Here is a 19,107-nt window from a genome sequence, read left to right on the forward strand (position 1 = left end):
ATGACATTGGTTAATACAATTATATAAGCTTCAAGGGTATAATTCGATTATGTATCATCTGTATATTGCACTGTATCTTCACCACCCAAAGTCAAAACTTCCATTACCATGTATTTTACCTCCTTTATCCTTTTTACCTCCCCTCATTCTCTTTCCCTCTGGTGACCACCATACTGTTGTCTGTGTCTATGAGTTTCTGTTTGTTTGCCTTGTTTGTTTGTTGGTGACTTTCAATTTTATATCCCACATGTGATGAAGTCATATGGTCCTTGACTTTTTTCATCTGACTTATTTCTCTTGGCATGATATTCCCAAGATCCATCCATGTTATTACAAATGGCAGTATTTCATCTTTTCATGTGGCTGAGTAATATTTCATTATACATATGTACCACATCTTCTTTATCCAATCATCTATCAAGAAACACTTTGGTTGTTTCTATGTCTTAGCCACTGTAATAATGCTGCAATGAACACAGGGGTACATATATCTTTACGAATAAATGCTTTCAATTTTTTCAGATAGATACCCAGAAGATGGCTGCCGAGTCATATGATAATTCTATTCTTAATTTTTTGAGGAACCTCCACACTGTTTTCCATAATGGCTATACCAATTTACATTCCCATCAGCAGAGTATAAGGGTTTCTTTATTCTGTTTGGATGATCTAGCCACAGGAGTATTTAGGTCCTCAGCTATGATTATGTTTTTGTCAGTTTCTCCCTTTTGTCCTGTTAGTGGTTGCTTTATATATTTTGTCTCTCCCTGATTGGTTTCATATAAATTGATGTGTTTTGTCTTCTTGATGTATTGTCCCCTTTATCATTATAAAATGCTCATATTTGTCTCTTGTTACTTTTTTTTATCTTGATATCCGATATAATTATGGCTACACCCACTTTTCTCTAGATGCGGTTTGCTTTGAGTATTGTATTCTACCCTTTCACTTTGAGTCTATATTTGTCCTTGTAGCTGAGATGTGTCTCCTGAAGGCAGCACATGGTTGGGTTTTGGGTTTTGACCTGACCTGCTACTCTGTGCCTTTTTATTAGTGAGTTTCTGTCTGTTTTTTTAGTTTGATGGTATCCTATGATTTTTTTCCCATTTCCATTTTTTTATGTTATGTGTCACAGTTCTAAATTTTGTGTGTGTGTGGTTACCCTTAGGTTTATGCAAAAGAAAGTTTCATTGGTACAGTTATCCTTTTTATTCTGAATGCATCTTATCTCCATTTCCCTTTGCAAATTCAGACCTTTACTCCCTCCTCCCCTTTTATGTGTTTGTTGTCACAAATTATCTCTATTTATGCTATGAGTTCATTTCCAAATTACAGTAGCTATTGGCTGCTGCTTCTCTCTTTTTTTCAAATGTTTTTACCTTATTTAACCTTTATGTTATATTTAAGTGTCTAATACCTTCTTCTGCATATGGGTTTCAGTTTTCTACTTCTGTCTGTTTCTGTTAGTCATCTTCCTAACTTACTAAGTTTTATATCCTTTTGTCCTTTTGTTTCAGGTAGAATAACCTCCTTCAGTATTTCCTGTAATGCAGATCTTATGGTAGTAAATCCCTCAGCTTCTGTATGTCTAGAAAAGTATTTCTCCTTCATATCTAAAGGATAACTTTGCTGCATATATTATTCTTGGCTGGTAATTTTTCTCTTTCAATAGTTTGAATATTTGATTCTACCTTCTTGTAGAGCTTGACCTTTCTTGATGAATCACTTTCTGTTTGGGCGACATTGCCTTTTCTCCTTTAACAACTTCCTTGATATCTCATAGCCTCTTTTTTCTATACTACTTTAATTCCCTATCTCCTTGGTTTGCCCTCTATTCCTGGTCTAAACATTTTTAGTAAGGCAGATATGATCGAAGATTAAATAAGCATTTTAAAGGTAAAATTCATAAATTGTTTAGTCCAATTGTTTGCAAACTACAGCCAAAAGACCAAATCTATTCAGCAGCCTGTTTGTGTAAATAAAGTCTTATTGGAGCCATGCTTTTTAGATTATATATTATATATAGCTACTTTCATGCTACACAATGGAATTGAAGAGTTACAGTAGAGACTATAGTTCTACAAAGCATAAAATATTTACTGTCTGCCCTCTTAAAGAAAAGTTTGCCAACCCCTGATTTAGTTTACCAAAATTTTAAAAAGCAGGAGAAAAATTTCAAAATAAATCCACAACAGGATAACTTCTTGAGGGTAGGAATGATGCTTTATTCATTACTTTATCCTTAATAGCTAAGTTATCCTAGAGCCAGGCTTGTAGTACATACTAAACAAATGTTTGTCAAATCGAATTGATTACATTAATTTTAAAAATTAAATACTTAAAATTAAAAAGAAATTTTCCCCCAGTGTGTTTTTATTAAAGTTGGCACTATGGAGTAAATTCTCTGGGCTAGCCCATTAGAGTGGCCATTATAAATAATTCTCCTGGGGTGGTTTTAATACATTAGAAAACTTTTTTGTGCAAAAAACTATTATTTTAATGGAATAACATGTTTGAGAGAGAATACTTGACCCCCTGCTGCTGCTTTTAACATTTTGTTTTTTATGTTAAGATTCCTTTAATGATTTCTTAATACTTTATGCATGATAATTTATCAAATTCCTAGACTTACATGCATGAAGCTCTCCAAATATTTTAGTAAGTGTATTCTAGTATCTAGTTTGGAAAAACTGTTTGGGTAGAAAAACCTTTATATCTGATTACATGTGAATTATGAAATTTATTTTAATATTTATTATATTGCTATAAAGGTCAAATATTTTTCTTATAAATTATTAATCAATTGTATTCAAAATTTCACAAAGAAAGGAATCCAACTTTAAATAGATGATACTTTTTAAAAATTAGGGCATTGGATTACTGGTTTTCCTTTTGTTAGTCCATTTGTTTTTCTGTGATGAACAAGGACATCAATAACAACTTTGAAAATTTTCCATAAAATGTTTCTAATTGATAAAAATTACCAGAGACACTTCTTTAAAAACATTCCAGGAGGAAGCGATAAAATAGGTGGATCACAGAGGTTCTGGCTGAGCAGTGAAATTACTCAATTTGATACTGTAATGGTAGATACATGTCATTCCAAACTTGTCCAACCTGGAAAAAGTGTAGACCAAGAAGAAATTGTAATGTAAACTATGGACTTTGAATAATAATGAGTGTTAATGTAGGGTCATTAAGTGCAAAGAATGTACCACTCTGGAGGGGAATGTTGATAATGGGGGAGGCTTGTTTGTTTGCATATGTAAAGGGGCCTGGGGGTATATGAGAAATCTTTATACCTTCCTCTTAATTTTGTTCTGAATCTAAAACTGCTCTAAAAAAAAAAAAACCAAACCTTTTTTTTAAAGTAATAAAAACTTCCTAGGCCTCTTCCTTCCAAATTTCAAGTCAGTATTTCTGGGGTGGGCCTAGGACTTTTACTTTCTTAAGTGTAAGCACTGAAAGTGAGTCACATCAGAGAAGTTTAGGAAATACTACTTTAAATAATACCTTCACATTTTCTCGATCATGTGTAAAATTATTTGACGCTTGAAAATCTTACCTGGATCTATCATACTCCCTCCAATGATGAGACCATTTTAATATTTATACATAGAATTTAATATTTGCATTTAAAATAGGCTAAATATTAAATAATTTTATTAATTACTTAGAATGGATATTTCAGTCACTGACCTTCAAAATTTTAAGCTTATTTAGGTCATAGATTCCCTCTGAGAAGCTGATGAAATATATATAAACTCTCCCCAGAAATATTAATGCCAAAAACTTTTGCATCTAATTGCAAGATTTCTACTAAACCTGACATACAATAATGGACTCCAACCATGGACCAGTTAAGATCCATTCTTCAGTTAGGACCCACTTTGTTTTTCATTTTGCTTGAGATCTAGGTGTCTTTGCCCCTATTTTTTTTTTCTATTAGATGCCAAAAATTTAATAACTGTCAGTATCCTGACTATATGTATCTCTCTTTCCAGTTTAATAAGACATATATTGTTAGTGTACTGCTGATGCAGGACAGGGCAAATTTTCTCAAGTGACAGGTAGACCAAGCCCTGCACTGAAAGAGGGTCCTTTGGAAGAAGGTGTAGAAAGAATTCACCATACACACCAAAGCTGGGTCAAAAGGAAAGTTTATTAAAGAAAGGGTAAAGCAAAGACTAGAGAAAGCAAAGACAAAAACCCAAGAGAAGGAGAAAAGGCCTGAGTGTGGAGGGATCCAGTTTATATATCATTCTTTAATTCCTGTGAGTTTTAGTTTAAAGACTTTGTTTACCCATTTGCTTTGATATGGACATACGGTGAGGAAGAAGGGGAAGAGTGTGTAGCCTTAGAAAGCCTGCTGGCAGTTCCCAGCCCTCAACCCATAGGTTCTCTATTGTTTTAGCCATAGAAAAGGAACAATTTTGTGTAGGGCAACAACTTAAAGACTGTTTTTCCTGTTTCTCCTTCACAAGTGTTGGAAATGGGTTGTTAGCAATCCCAGCAGAAATCTTTCTCTATTCTGCAAGGGTCTTCCTGGCCTGGCTGCAGAGTTGATCAGCATATTGCAGTCTCTGAATATTGCTTGATTTAACATTTTAATTCTTTTGCCTCCTCCCTGCATAACTTCTTTTGAATAATATGCCACTTAAAAATCTCATTTTGATACAAATGTGTATTTAAGGGATGTTATTTATGAAAAGAGCAAGACATTGTCAATTAGTGGAAGAAACAGAGAGAGATACCTAGAGACTGGGTAACTCCTGATAGAAACGTGATAGAACAAAGAAGATGCCTGGGGAAGGAGCAGAGGTGACTAGAAGCCAGCAATGAAAAACCGAGGGCAGACTGAAGTCAGAGGGGTGAATTCAGAGGAAGCTGGCAGCATAGGCCCTTAATTCCTCCCTAGTTTTAGAAATGGGAATTCAGTGAGGGATACAAACAGCTTGGGTGGCAGATGGCTTCAGAAAGAACTGTTTCAACCCAAATTTGAGCATTGTATCAAAAACTCAAGCAGAAGGAATTTTGTTTTCTTCAAGGTCTTAGGGATGAAGTCAGGGGTCAGGGAAGAACGAGAGAGAAATATTGAGTGGGGAAGACAGGGAAGTGGAAGGGAGAGTGAGAGAAATGAGAGAGAGAAAAACACAGAAGAGGAACTTCAGGAAAGGAGCCATACTTGTATTAATCTAGACAAAACAGGGCTCATCGATTACCTTGGAAATATACTCTACCTACCTGACTGTAATCTCAAGTAGTACTTTAAAATGACTTCCTAAAAGCGTATATTATGTTTTATGCTTCACTGTGATGGGAAGAGTATCAGAGAATAAAAAGGGGCCAACCTCTCACCTATATGTCACATTATGACTCAGAGCTCACACTAGCCCACAGGACACTTTTGTATGAATTAGAAACAGGCAGATGCAGCCCCACACCATGGCATGTGGTTTAGCAAGCAGGGCATGGCTGAGATTTCAGCCCCCTTCTCTCCATTGCCAGACGAGCTCATGCAGTGAACTCTGTGCCCAATCCTGAGTGCGGCCCTGTTACAAAGAATTACATTTCTGCTTAGACTTCAGGCAGTTAGGGAGGATAAGGAGAGTCTTCAGATCTCTGTAAAGACTTTTCAGGTCTCTTACAGACTAGAGCTTCTATAATTTTTTATTTGTTTTTAAGATCCAAAGTATCCAAGTAAATGTTAGTCGGGGTAGCAAGGCCGCAGAGCAGGCTGGCTTGAGGAAGATGCACATGAAGAGATCAAGGAGGAAGGAGGTGCTGGTCCAGCCAGCCATTTCACATGGAACCTCCTTGGCAATCAATAAAGAGGCAGATGTTTCCATCAGATTGTTCTCACATCTATAAACTAGTTATAATTGTTTTCACAAATGACTGTAGAAATAGTTTCAGAAGTCACCAAATTTATGTATATACATATATATTCACACATATGAGATTTGTATACTTGTTTCATATATACATATATATATGAATCCTAGCCATTCTTTCATATGACTTACTTTAATATCCACCAAACTACTGAATAAATTCAATTATTGTAAATAATTCCTATTGTATCTACTATAACAAAATATGAAATATGTAAATAAGGAAGTCATTAACTTATCTGAGGACTTTTAAAATTACTATTCCATCTTAACTGTTTATTAATGAAAATTAAACATCTAACACATTTTTTAATGTAGATGATTAAGTTGAAAACAGTTTGCACATATTTCCAATATTTTCTTTAGCTTTGTTCTGTTTCTATATTCTTTTTCAAATTCAGTGAAAATCTAAGTAATAAGATGTTCCTGATCAAATATGAATTGTGTCTATCTTTATTTGCATAAGTTTGGATTGTCTTTAATTAAGACTGGCCCATTTTCTTCATTTAGACTTATTAAATATCATCTATCATGACTAATAAAGTTTTTAGTTGTAAGAAGTATAGAAGTACTTTATCTTCCCCTATGTTTAAATTCTTTTTGTAGGTTCAAGACAGTCTCTTTGGACCTTTTACTTCATTAAAATAGACAATTTTAAAATTCTTTTAATTTTCGAATATCTAATACTCGATATGGTTCAAAAATTAAAATGATTCAGAATGTATAAAAGGAGAAATCTTATTACCACTTCAGCTGTGTTCCCCTTCTACCTCCCGTGCCCATATGTAACCATAACCATTTTTAATTGTTTCTTGTTAAAACAAATATGCATTCTTATTTTTCTCCCATTCTTTCAAAAACAGGCAAAATTTAAAAATTCTCCCCATAAATGCCCTTTTAATCTTGCTACTGACTCATTAGTCAGTTGATAACTCTTCTTTGCAAAGAGTTTTAATGAAATCATCTACACATACATTCACAAGATCTCCATACAGTTATCAAAATTAACAAGAAGATTTTAGATAGACATTTATAGATTGTACTCTTTCAAGTTTCAGAATGGGTTGGCTAATTTACTGGAAGCACAACGCTTGAGTTAAGGATATCAGAGAAGAAACTAGTCCTCTCTAGTGATTGGAATATTCTGGTACACTGTTCAGGTTACTTCTTTCTTGGTTTGACAATTTGGATAAGTGCTATGCTATTTCTTCCTTAATTTTAAAATTAGTTTAATTTCAAGCAAAAAAACCTATGCTAAAGTTACCACATAGGAAATTGTGTCTAGATATTAGAAATGGTTAAGGATGTTTTATCATAAATGCAAATTTAGAAATCCCTTAATTTCAAAATCTTATATAAAGCGATGTTGCAAAAAAAGTTTGATCTGTTTAAATTTATAATGCTGAAAAAAAAATTGATAATAACAGTTGTCTCTGATGTGATTATATTATCAACTGCTTATAAAACTGCAAGTTTTCAATTAACTTGAGCCCTTCCTTCTCATTGCTAATATTTTCATTCAGGGGTGGCTAGTCATTCTTATTTACTAACGTGTATTTCATGTTGAATATTAGTAAAACCTTGCTCCTAGTCCCCAGACTGCTACAGACAATGAGTGGGGTGGCCTGCTACTGTATTGCTAATGGAGCTCCCTTTCAACATCAAAAGTGCCTGGATTGGAAATTATGGCGTCACTTTAATATAAGATTTTTCCAATAATAATAATAGCTAACATTTATTGGGCACTTGCTCTATACGAGGCATTGTGCTAAAGTATTTACATATATAATTTCATTTATAACGGTATATGTAGCATAACTTCCATTTGGCAACTGATATCATGACACTTATATCACAAAAGACGAAGGAAGTTAAAAGGTTAGGTAATTTACCCAAGTTCACGCAACTAGTAACTGAGGAACTAGGTCTTCAATTCAGGTCTATCAGATCCACACAATGAGTGTTTGTTATTAAGACTGTTTTGAGGACCAGTCTGTGGCCACCAGTGCCCAAGTTTGTTTGGCAGCAGCTTGAGGTTGGGACCACTGAGTTTTTTTTGATTGCCTTAAATTTATATAGTCCATTCATGTACAAAATAAATAAATTAGTTCCTTTCTTTTTTAAGTAAATGCCTAGGCAAAACAATTTTTTTTTTCCAGACCGGACCAATAATCTGGGCAGTGTTATGTTATAGTGGCTTTTTAAATTTTGTACTAGATGCCATTTTAATTGTTTAGTTTGATGGATGCATTAGAGACAGCGGTTCACTGTTTTTCTTTGGAAAAATCTGCTCTTTGTCAAGTTTGTGAACAGCTTTATTGTTTCATTCGTATAAAGGTCAGTAGCTCTAAAAATATACACTTTAATGGATGATGTAATAGATAGGCTATATGTGTCGCAGGTACTTTCTCTCATTGGTTGAAATGAGCACCTTTGTGCCTTTTGCAGAGAAGGTATAGTTATGTGTAGTCAGTGAAAATGCATGTGTGTCTGTGTCTGTGTTCACAAGCATATCTTATTTGAAAGCCCAGTCTTGTAAACTTACACACTGGATCCTTAAATATCTATCCTACGAAATATCAACATTTCCTGTGAATCTATTGTATATCATTGGGTCAAAATGTGGACTTTAGCTCAGAAAAATAAAAATTGTGGTGGATTTTGTTAGATTTTTTAAAAAATGGAATCAATTGATTTAGTTTAGCTTAGCAGCCTTATAGATAACTTTAAACCTATCTCAGCTCCCTGCCCCCAACCTCACAGCCTGAGAAATAATTTCTTTCCTTTTGTTTCTTTTCTTAGCTTGATGAAGTGTTAAGATTTGTTCATTTCAAAACAGACCATTTAAAAATGAAGAAGCCACATTGTTTAGTTCACTGGACTGGGAACTTTAGAGACATGTTCTATTCTCAGCCATGGAAAACTCTCTTAAAGCAAAATCACATGACCTGAGAAAAAAATATATTACTCTAGTTTGAGAGAGTACATTTTACTTTCTAATCAGTGTTGAAAGCAGTACTAACTGGAAAGTTCTTGGCAAAGTTATACTATTTAAACAGGCAAGTTCCAAATCCTGGCAGAGAATACTCCTCTGAGTTCCATTTTTCTACAACTTTTAGTCTCTTCTTGGCTGTAACCCTTTGTTCCCACTAGAATAATACAAGATTGATCTATCCATCTGCGGGGGTGGGGAGGGTATATGAAGATATATAGGTTGAAGTTAATATAAGCCCCTTATCAAAATGTTACCACATATAACCAACTCTAGAGTTACCAACTCTAGTGTCCGGGTGCTGGGATGGCGTTGATGAATTTGGGTTACTCTGATCTGTAGCTGGGACTGTTGGTGACTTAATGCCTAACATCACAGGGAAATTGATCTTTTTAGGTATGCTGGTCCAAGCTTCGACATTATCTTTTCCTTGACATTTTTCTTCTGTATTCAACCAAGACTTATCTATATTAAAAATAAACACTCCTCCCCCCCCAATAATAAAACAAAACTTTCTTAAACAAATAAGAAAAATTATAAAGGGATTAACAAACCTGGAAACCACATGGTGAACAAAATGCAATTTCTAAAGAAAGTGCAGTGAGCACTACACAGTAATTGTTTTTAGAAGAATTAAGCTTTAGCAGCCTTCGCCATTTACTGTTTTGTTTTGTTTTGTTTTTCCTTTAAGCAATAGCCTTAATCTCTTTTTTGCTATTCATCTGTAAAATAGGGGCATACTGCTTCATATAACTAGTCTGGGATCAAATGATAAACATGAAAGTACTTTGTAAAAGACAGATGTTTAGTTGTTGTGTTGATATAAGGCCAGCCTCTGAGCTGTTAGGTACATTCCATGCACAACCCAGGTGTTTTTTGGAAACCCTCAGAGAAGTAATTTCAGATTGTGTGGGTCACACATGGTAGAATTCTCACCATCTGCATGATCTCCCTTCTATTTTAGTCTTGTATTTGGCTCCTTAGCTCATCTGCTCTGACCACAGTTTGTGCTCTATTTTCTTGCTGCTCTCACTCTATCGGTATTCTTGCCCTCTCCTGCCTTGCTCTTTCTCAGTACCTCTTTTCCAAAGAGAAAGGCTTGTTTTCCCAAGGTCAGCACCAACTTGTGGATATCTCCCTTGCCCCTCTGAAGTTGAATAGCTTCAGAAGTTTTTTTAGAGGTTCTATCTTCTCCCAACTTTGGTTCTGTCTGCTGGGTTGGCTCATCCAAAACATATTTCTTACTGAAATTTTGAGACAGATTCTTGCCTTCTTTCTGGGCTTGAGCATGAGTCTGGCTTCCTAGTGGTCCCATTGCTTTTGAGATTGGAAGCTCTCTCACTTCATTCTGCAGCTACCTCATTGCACTTGTGAGCAGTGGTGGATAGAAATCGCTTTCCTACTTTTGAGAGGCTCCATGTTCCCTAAGGTTTTCTAAATGACTGTTGATTTCCAGCTTGAGAAAGCAGAAATTAGAATGAAGAAAGTCCCATAAGTAGTGATTGTGATAGCAACAGCAGCAATCATCATCATCATCATTGTTGCTGTCTTCCCATCATCATTGTCATCATAGTAGTTAATATTTATTGCTCCTTTTTACAGCCAGGTCTGATAAAAAAAAAATTCTTTATATGCATTGCATTATTTAAATCTTATAACAACCCTGTGAAATGAGTCAGTTACTATTTCTCTTGTAGAATTGAAGAAACTAGGACTCTGATAGGTGAAGTAACTTGCCTGAGGTCACAAAACTAGTAATCCAGAGAATCAGTATTCAAATCCAGTTTATCTAATTTCAGAACCTAAATAAGGTGCTATGTAGTTTTGTGGAATATATTCATTAGCTTTGTGGCAGAGGTCACTAACTCAAATGCCTGTAAGAACCAGGCCAGAAATGACAATTTGTAGAAAAGAACTGAGAGTTAGCAAGGCAGCAGTGCAAGCTGGATGATAAATGGCAACCAACATTATTCCTCAGTGCTGGGGTGAGATAAGGCATGATGAGGACTGTAGCTTACTGGAGAACATATTCTAACTAAAAAACTAGCTGCTACTCACTCCATTGGTTGTTTTCATAAGGGAATAAGCTTTTAAAACATGAATTTTTAAGAAGATAATGAAAATATGGATTTTATATTATTTTCTGATTATTAAATGCTGACAACAAACTCAAATAACAAAACTCAACTAAACACTGTGAAGGTTAAGGTAATTGTATCGGGGACCAAATTTGGTCTGGTTTGTAATCTCTTTCAGGGTAAAAATTTTGCCAAACTATAAACATTTCAAAGAGTGATAACAGTGTACAATAAGAGATGTATTGTTGCTCACTGGCCAGTAGTTGGACATCCTTCACTCCATCTACTATTGCTTAACAGAACACTGGGGAAATCCCAGTTGATTAAATGTTGTATAAAGACTGAAAGAAATAACATAAATAACAATAACTCCTATTCTTGAATACCTACTGTGTGTTAAGCGCTTTAGCTTCACTATTTTATTCATTTTAATCCCATGGCAACCCTGCTTATTAGTTGTTTAATAACAATAGCAACAACATCTTGCTAAAGGACGTGGTTCCATAGTGTAGTGGTTAGCTCGTCTGCTTTACACGCAGAAGGTCCTGGGTTTGTGCCCCAGTGGAGCCACAGTCCATGGTCTAGGGCCATGCCACCCTGAACAAGCCCAATGTCTGATCTTGGAAGCTAAGCAGGGTCGGGCCTGGTTTGTACTTGGACAAGAGACCACCTAGGAAGACCAGGTGCTGTAGGTATAAATAATTATAATAATGATGATGATGATGATAATAATAAATCATCTTGCCAAAGACATTCCTCTAGTAGGGGGCAACATCAGATTTGAATCTGCATGTACATCATTCCTATGCCCTTGATCTTGCTGCCCAGCTCTCCTTCCTTTACAGTGTAATGTTGCTGGGAGATTAGCGTCATGCTAGAACTCGCGTGAACAGAGACAGGCTTTCCACGTTGTTGTGACTTTTGGTTTCTCAGGGGGATAGTTTCTCAAATCAAAATGATCTCTGCACTCTACTGGAAATTCTTCCATTTCACTTTATCATCCATCCGGAAATTCTAGCCATTAGAGATTCTTTTGCGTTAACAAGCATACTCTCGGGACAGTCGTTGCTTAAGCAACCTGTCCTTCTTTCACATGTTAACATGAAGTTAATCAGATTACATCCTTCAAACAACTGTCTGAGTTCATGGGAATTTTCTTGAGACAGCAGGGAAGAGGAAGGGGCCATCGTGAAGCATGAGTCATCCTTCAGGTGGAGTGACAGGATTGTGGAACTTGGAATGGGTCCCCGTGTCACCTGCAGGCTTCCTGTTGCCTCGGAAGCAGGAAAGCAGACACAAGTTTGTTAGCTACTCTCCATTTTGCCTAGAGCTGTCCTCTCAAATAGGTGAGGCCATATTATTGCTTGGTGCTATTTATCCTGTTATATTTATATTACAAGAACGTAGCATTTTTGCTTTGAATTGATTTTGAACATATTTTATACTTCTAAAATAAAAATATAATCTTTTAAAAATTAAAATTTTTTTGATCAGATTAAGGAACAAACCCAATGAATAATGAAAAAGAAAACAAAGCCAAAGAAATAATTACGAAATTGCTGTCTCTAAGGGATAAGATTATAATGTACTTTTAAAGTATTTTTTAAATTTTTTTAATAATAACTCATTTTAAAAGGAGAACAAAGAAGAGTTTTGCTACTGAAGCAGAGTAAATGAAAATTTTTTAGTTGTCAAGATGCGGTAAGAACAAGGTGGTAAAGTTTTACTGCTTATGTGGTAAAATCTGGAATTACCTCAAGGGGAGTGGTCCCACTTTCACTGCATAGGGCACATGTAAGGGAGCGGTAGAGGGCTGACTCTCAAAGTCCTCATTGGTCTTTCTCTCTTTTCCCTACTCCAGAAGCTCCAAGGAGTGTGGGATTCCTCCAGAGTGTTTTCTTCTTCAAGAGACAGTGAGAAGAGTTGAAGGATTCAGGGTGATTCAATGCAGAGTGCCCTGATATCTGCCAAGCTTTATTACTGATTGTTATGTATTAGACAACTTCGTCCATAACAGCCCCTCAGTGACAAATGTGCCAACCTTTGTAGAATTTGCTTGTGCTTCCTTGCATTATGTGTCCTCTCTCTCCCAGCTATTTGGCAATTTCAAAATAGTTCTACTTTCTTCCCCTTTTCTTTCATTTTGGATACCAGCTATGCAAACGTAATTTTATTGTGTGCAATTCAGATGCAACTTGAAATCCTCAACTCAATTGCCTAATTATTTGTCAATGGTAAATTGTTGCTTTTCTTTAACTATAGTATATTGTCTTTCTGTAAAAGTTTTTTTCCAAGAATAGTAAAAGTTTTTCAGCATCACTGAGGCATAATTGACAAATAAAATTATAAGACACTTAAGGTATACAATGTGATGATTTGAAATAAGAATAGTAGTATGAATGTATGTATATATTAACACAGAATAGCTGAGCTTTGCTTTCTGTAAATAAACTCAAAACTGGCGAATTGTAAGTGAGATAAGATTCAGTGATACAGACTCAGCTCTTTGTACCTACCCACCTCTCACTGGTTAGTCTTCAGAATCTCTCAGAGGTATTAAAGAGTAAAAAGGCTACAAAGAAATGTATCAAGAGCAAGGAATTCAGAAAGTTTTTAGGTCGTTAAAGGCAAAATAGCCATCATGTCCTTTAAAATCAAATTTAGTATGTAATTATTTTATTTGTCTAACTCAAAGATATCTGGTACTAGGAAAGCTTTTATGGGTAACTACTCTAGTCTCTGTGATATTCTTGCAGTTAAAAACCATTTATTTAGTTTCCAAAAATCTGCTCCCCACCAGTATCTTTTTATATGACATGTTCCTCAATGATTTCTCTTTAAAAATCTATCCATCTCTGTGATCTGTTCTCTTGTTCTCTCGTTCGTTTGATTTTGGCCGCCTTTTTCTAAATTGAAGCCATCAGTGTTTTGACATCACCAGATTTCTATCGATACTCTTTTCATCTATTACTTCTCTGTCTATATCTAATGCTGCCCACTTGGCTCCCTAATCTGTAGCCATCTAGAATTGCTTGCTTATACTACTCCAAATACATCTTCCTCTTGTACCGCCTGACTTAAATATCTGTGTCTTCTAAGGCCTTATCTCTCCCTATGCATGATCAAACCACCCTACTATTCTTTAAGACTCATCTTTCTCCACCATGGCCTTCTTCCTAGACCAAAATGAGGCCGTCTGCCCTTTGCGCTCCAATATCTCAGGTGTCAGGATCTTTGTCTCACTCTGCAGACCAGTTTTCTAGGTAGAGTGCAGGTCGATCCTGTGTAGGAAGGTATCAGAAGGTAGTGCTAGATCTTCTATTTATAGTTATTTCAAATCTAAAGAAATAAAGTAAACTTTTCTAATCTTTAATGCATGAATCTATCCTGATGCCTTTATCCAGTCCTTCATTATACCAAGTTTGATCTAACTTATTTGCTCATATGTAGCATATTGTGAAATGTTATAATTACTTTTATCTGTTTTAAGAGGATTTACAGATTATGTTAACTTTTTTTCTTAATGAAAGCTAACCTTCATAAAATGGACAAGTGCCTTAAATATATTCCTGCAAAGATCCCTGGATTCTAGATGATACTTATAGTGTAGACAGAACAAATGACAAGAAAAAGCCAGAGCCGACTCCTCTGTGAAGACTCCCTCAGCAGCAGTATGGCACATGGTTGTGGGCAATAATATGCAGTGGCTCTGCCATCAGACCTATTACAGGTAAAACAATCACAGTAGTAATCTGATTACATTTTACTGAAGATTTAAAGTGATTAAGATCTTCTAAAATATAGATTTCCATCAATTATTGCTATCTAGGAATAATACCCTAAGGGTTTATTTTGCCCTGAGCTATTAGATGAAAGGGATGCAGTAATAATATAGAAGAAGTATAATAATTTATAAATAGTAATATCCATTATTGACAAAACTTAGTAAAAATTGATTAGGAGTATGCAATAAAAAAAGTTTGTGGTCACTACGATATGCTTAGAGTTGTTGGAGAATAGGGTCTTTTTCATCTTCGTAGCTCTGGCACCTAATACAGTGACTGGAACATAGTATGTACTCAGTAAATATGGGGTGAATGAACAAATCAGTGGCAGAACCAATACAAAAAAGGCAAAAAAGGTGAATGCTGTGCAGAGAAACCTGTCATTTTTTTTTTTTTTTCCATTTTAAGCTCTACCCGAAGCAACCTCAAACTAGAGGTGGAGAACCAAAATGAATCAGATGACTCAGATTCAGGAAGTAGCTTTATGTCTGAGTTCATGGAGTGAAATTACGACCATGCAACATGAATGTGCCTGGCGAGGTCATCACTTCCTGTCTCATGGGGAAGGATAGACTACCAGTTAAATGGAAGAATTTGTGATTATTCTCCTCATGATTTCACCCTAAAACTTCACCCCATTTCTCAGATCCTCATCAAGGTTTTGTTCTCTTACACCTACCTCTGTTACTGTGAAAACTTTGTGGAACTTTGAAATGCTCACCTGAATTCCTGAATGATTTTATCTTTAGTGCGATGACAGTCCCAAAGGTATTTTCTGATAAGTGATTACAAATTTACTTACGTAACCTTGCAAGCCCAGACTTCGTTCTTCAATACAGTGGCAAAAGTCTTTTAAATTCATGTCATGACATTGCATCAAAAATCTCACCGCAGGACTCAATTGTTTTCTTGTTTAAGTATTATCCTTAGAAGTTCTGGGTTCCTAATGGAGGGAGCCTTTAATCATTTCTATTTATAAATAACATTAACTGCTAAAGAAGGTAATATGGGCTAACAACTTGTGTTTTCAAAAGTAGAGGAAGATATTCTCCCAATATTGTAAAGGAGTAAAAATGGTTTCAGTAACTAGTAGCATAAAGTAAAACCTTATTAATTCATCTACATCATCTCTAAGATTTTATGGTAGTCATAAGCTTACCTAGTATGTCTAGAACTAGTAATATAAACATTTCAAAAATAATACTGATCTTTTAATTAAATGTTCATGTTAAACATAAAATATTTATTTTGAGCACTGATACTTTTTATTGCATTATTATGAAAACGTGACAACCATCAATAACAAGGAGAGCTTGCCATCTATAATTCTCTGTCAATGAGTACACCAGTGGACAGTAGGCATCATGAACATGTCTCTTTCATCTGTGGTCCCCATGCCTAGAACAGTGCCTAGTGCATATCAGGAAACCAATAAGTATACTAAGATCTTTTAAAATATAGATTTGCATCAACTGAATGAGTGTCGAATGAATGGATGAAGTATGTGTAAGTTCATCCCTGACACCGCCCACACATTCTATCTCTGCCTGCACATAAATACAAGTCTCAATAACAACTATTGCTTAGGGCAGTGGCTTTGCATTTCTGAGCTAGGGAACTTTGGTGCTCTGCAGAGCTGCTGAGGGGTTCTGCAAACAGTGAATTACTTTCTGCCAAACCTTTACATTGCTTGAGCGTATCTTTCAGGATTCTTAGTTACAATGCAATCTAACTTAAGCAAAAGAAAAAAAATATTGCACAGGAATATCAACAGAGGTGGAATAAATGAAGCCAAGGAAAGGGCAAGAGTCAGTGTAGACCTCAGAAAAATTCATCACCTCAGCATGTCAGCTTCATACAGGCTCACTGCAAGCCTGTTTCTTTTAGTGGGAAATATGGTTTATGACAGCTGTTAAGCTTTATATCTTAGGACTATAGTCACTGGATAAAGAGTAACTTAAAGCTTTCTATGGCCTTAAATTTAAAATCTTGGAGAAGGAATTTTGATTACAGAAGAGTTTGGCTATTGAAAAGGGTTTGAAACAGTTTTGTTCTAAGCAATTAATTTGCAATCTCGCCATTCTTTTCTTACCCTCCTGGTTATATTCCCATCTTCTTTTCCTCAGCATCAGTTTCCTCATTCTGAACTTGGATCTCCCTGCCTAGTCTTGCTCCCTTCTTAATCTCCTCCTGGCGTATTTGGTCCATAGATTTTCTGTTCCTTATGACTGATATGGCTTTTTTCCTTCCATCGTCTTGTCTTTTTTTTTTTTTAATTTATTTTTTTATGGTGACATTGGTTAACAGAATCCTATCCTCTTGTCTTGAGTGAAGGCTTTCCACCCAAGGAGTCCACTTCCAACTTTCTGTCTGGGAGGAATTCAGTCATCTATTGTACAAGTTTCAAGATTACATAAACTATAACTGTATTACATTTTCTTGGTGCTGTGAGAAGGTTTTCACTTAAGGACAATAAGCTATTATTTTACATCTACTGCAGTCCCAAGCAGCATGTATATAGGGTAGAAGTTCTTAAAATAACTTCTTTTAAAAAGTGGGACACCTCAATCATTGGACAACTAGAATTTTCTCTGAAACAAATGCTAAGAAACAACCTTGATTAGTAAAGAGGTACATACAGATAAAAACATGAGAATGATCAATATAGTCTTTCTTTCTTGTTTCTGGATAGTCAATTAAGGCTTTTTCCCCACTCGTCACAGCAGAGCCGAACCTGAGTCAGTTGTGACAATGACATTATTTCACTATGACCAAGGGAGGTGCCAGATCGTTTTTAGAGCAGGACATTTCATCTTCACTATTCCTCTTAAATTTTTATACTGGCTTTAGAAAATCTGAGAAACTTGTCCTGGAAATACATTTTAAATATTGAGAAAATCATTATTTATTAAGTCAGAGAGCAGGATGAATTTAAATAGGTAGGGTAGTGAACCTACAGAGTATTCTTTGCTTAGCTCTATAGTGAAAATATTTTAAAATAAAGAAAAATTAAACTTCACTTTAATTAGTTTGTGAAATCATGGATAAGTACTTTTGAAAGAATAATGATCTATCCCTTAAGGGAATGTGGGTTGAAAATTGGAGTTGATCTAGGATTAGCTCACTTAATTTTATCATAAGCTCATGTTCTGCAGTCGATTAGCAGGAATTCTATCACACATAAACTATATATATATTTTTTGCTTTAGGCTATTTTTATTTATAATATTTGAAAGTGGTCCCACCTATTTAAACTGAAATCTAATTCTTTAAAGGACAATTTAGTCTTTATATTACCTCAAGTTGTAGAGAAAATGAAAATATATTATTATGCTATAGGTGTTATACTTATACTGGAGATCATCAAAATATGCTGGGAGATTAATAAATTCTCTCTGAGAATTTAAATATTGTATGTTTCTATTTCAATCTTTAAGAAAAAATACAAATATGTAGTCTTAAATCCATTCATGCAATTTTGGTGTCTATTTTTGTGCTCGTGGATTAATGATGACGATTATGCCACATGATCGCCTAAATGATAGTCTATATTTTAATTTATTGTTTCTCGGGTCAGAGTCTAAGAGTCATAGAATCTATAGACACATTTTCAGGCATCTGTGAGTACCCTTGTAATAACATTAGTGATTAGTATATTTTGTTGACATTTTTGATGCCAGATGCTCTTCTAAGAAATTTTTGTATATTATCTGACATAATTCTTCTTACTTGAAGAAGTACGACTATTATCCTCATTTTACAGGTAGGAAAACTGAGGCACAGAGAAATTAAGAAACTTGCAAAAGTCCTCAGAGCTGGATTTTGAACCTAATATTCTAGCTCCAGACCTCAAACTCTTGAGTGGAATATTTTCCCTCCCTGGTAGGCACAATGGGTACTGTTTCTTCCCTTTGTCTTTGGTTACCCAGATTTATGATCATTCAAAATGAAATCACTTTCATTAATTTAGTAAAGATAGATTTCAATTTCTTAGAATAAAATGACTTGCTTTATGTCCTTTTATAATCTTTTTCTCCTTGCTTTTCATAGTCCTCTAAATAACCACTTTAGTATAGATACCTTTGCATTTTCTAGAATTTATATGATTGGAATCATTAAATTTTTACTCTTTTTTTTCTGGTTTTCTTTATGTTGCACAATTACTTTGAGATTCATCAATGATATAAGTAGCTCAACTTTCTTTTTTTTTGCTCTGTTTGATTATACCACTATTAGTTTTTCCATTCATCTCTTTATGGACACTTAGGTTATTTCCAATTTTCAACTTTTGTAAATATGGATGTATAAACATAAATGTTCACTGGTCCCTATTTTAATAATATGACACTTATAGAAGA

At 35.0% G+C, this 19,107-nt stretch overlaps 1 protein-coding gene across 10 annotated transcripts in view; it reads left to right on the forward strand.

Annotated features, from left to right (window-relative positions):
- Window positions 1-19,107, forward strand: part of CCDC148 (coiled-coil domain containing 148) — a 195,135-nt gene that overhangs the window by 22,135 nt on the left and 153,893 nt on the right. Inside the window, exon 2 of one of the 10 annotated variants that reach the window (XM_036236128.1) lies at window positions 12,826-12,901. The exons of 8 other annotated variants lie outside the window; for them this stretch is intronic. In XM_036236128.1, coding sequence (XP_036092021.1) covers window positions 12,826-12,901 — 76 coding nt within the window. One more of the 10 variants, XM_016152816.2, reaches the window with a different exon arrangement.

The sequence above is a fragment of the Rousettus aegyptiacus genome, unplaced genomic scaffold (assembly GCF_014176215.1).
Source record: "Rousettus aegyptiacus isolate mRouAeg1 unplaced genomic scaffold, mRouAeg1.p scaffold_m13_p_2, whole genome shotgun sequence".
Lineage (NCBI taxonomy): Eukaryota > Metazoa > Chordata > Mammalia > Chiroptera > Pteropodidae > Rousettus > Rousettus aegyptiacus.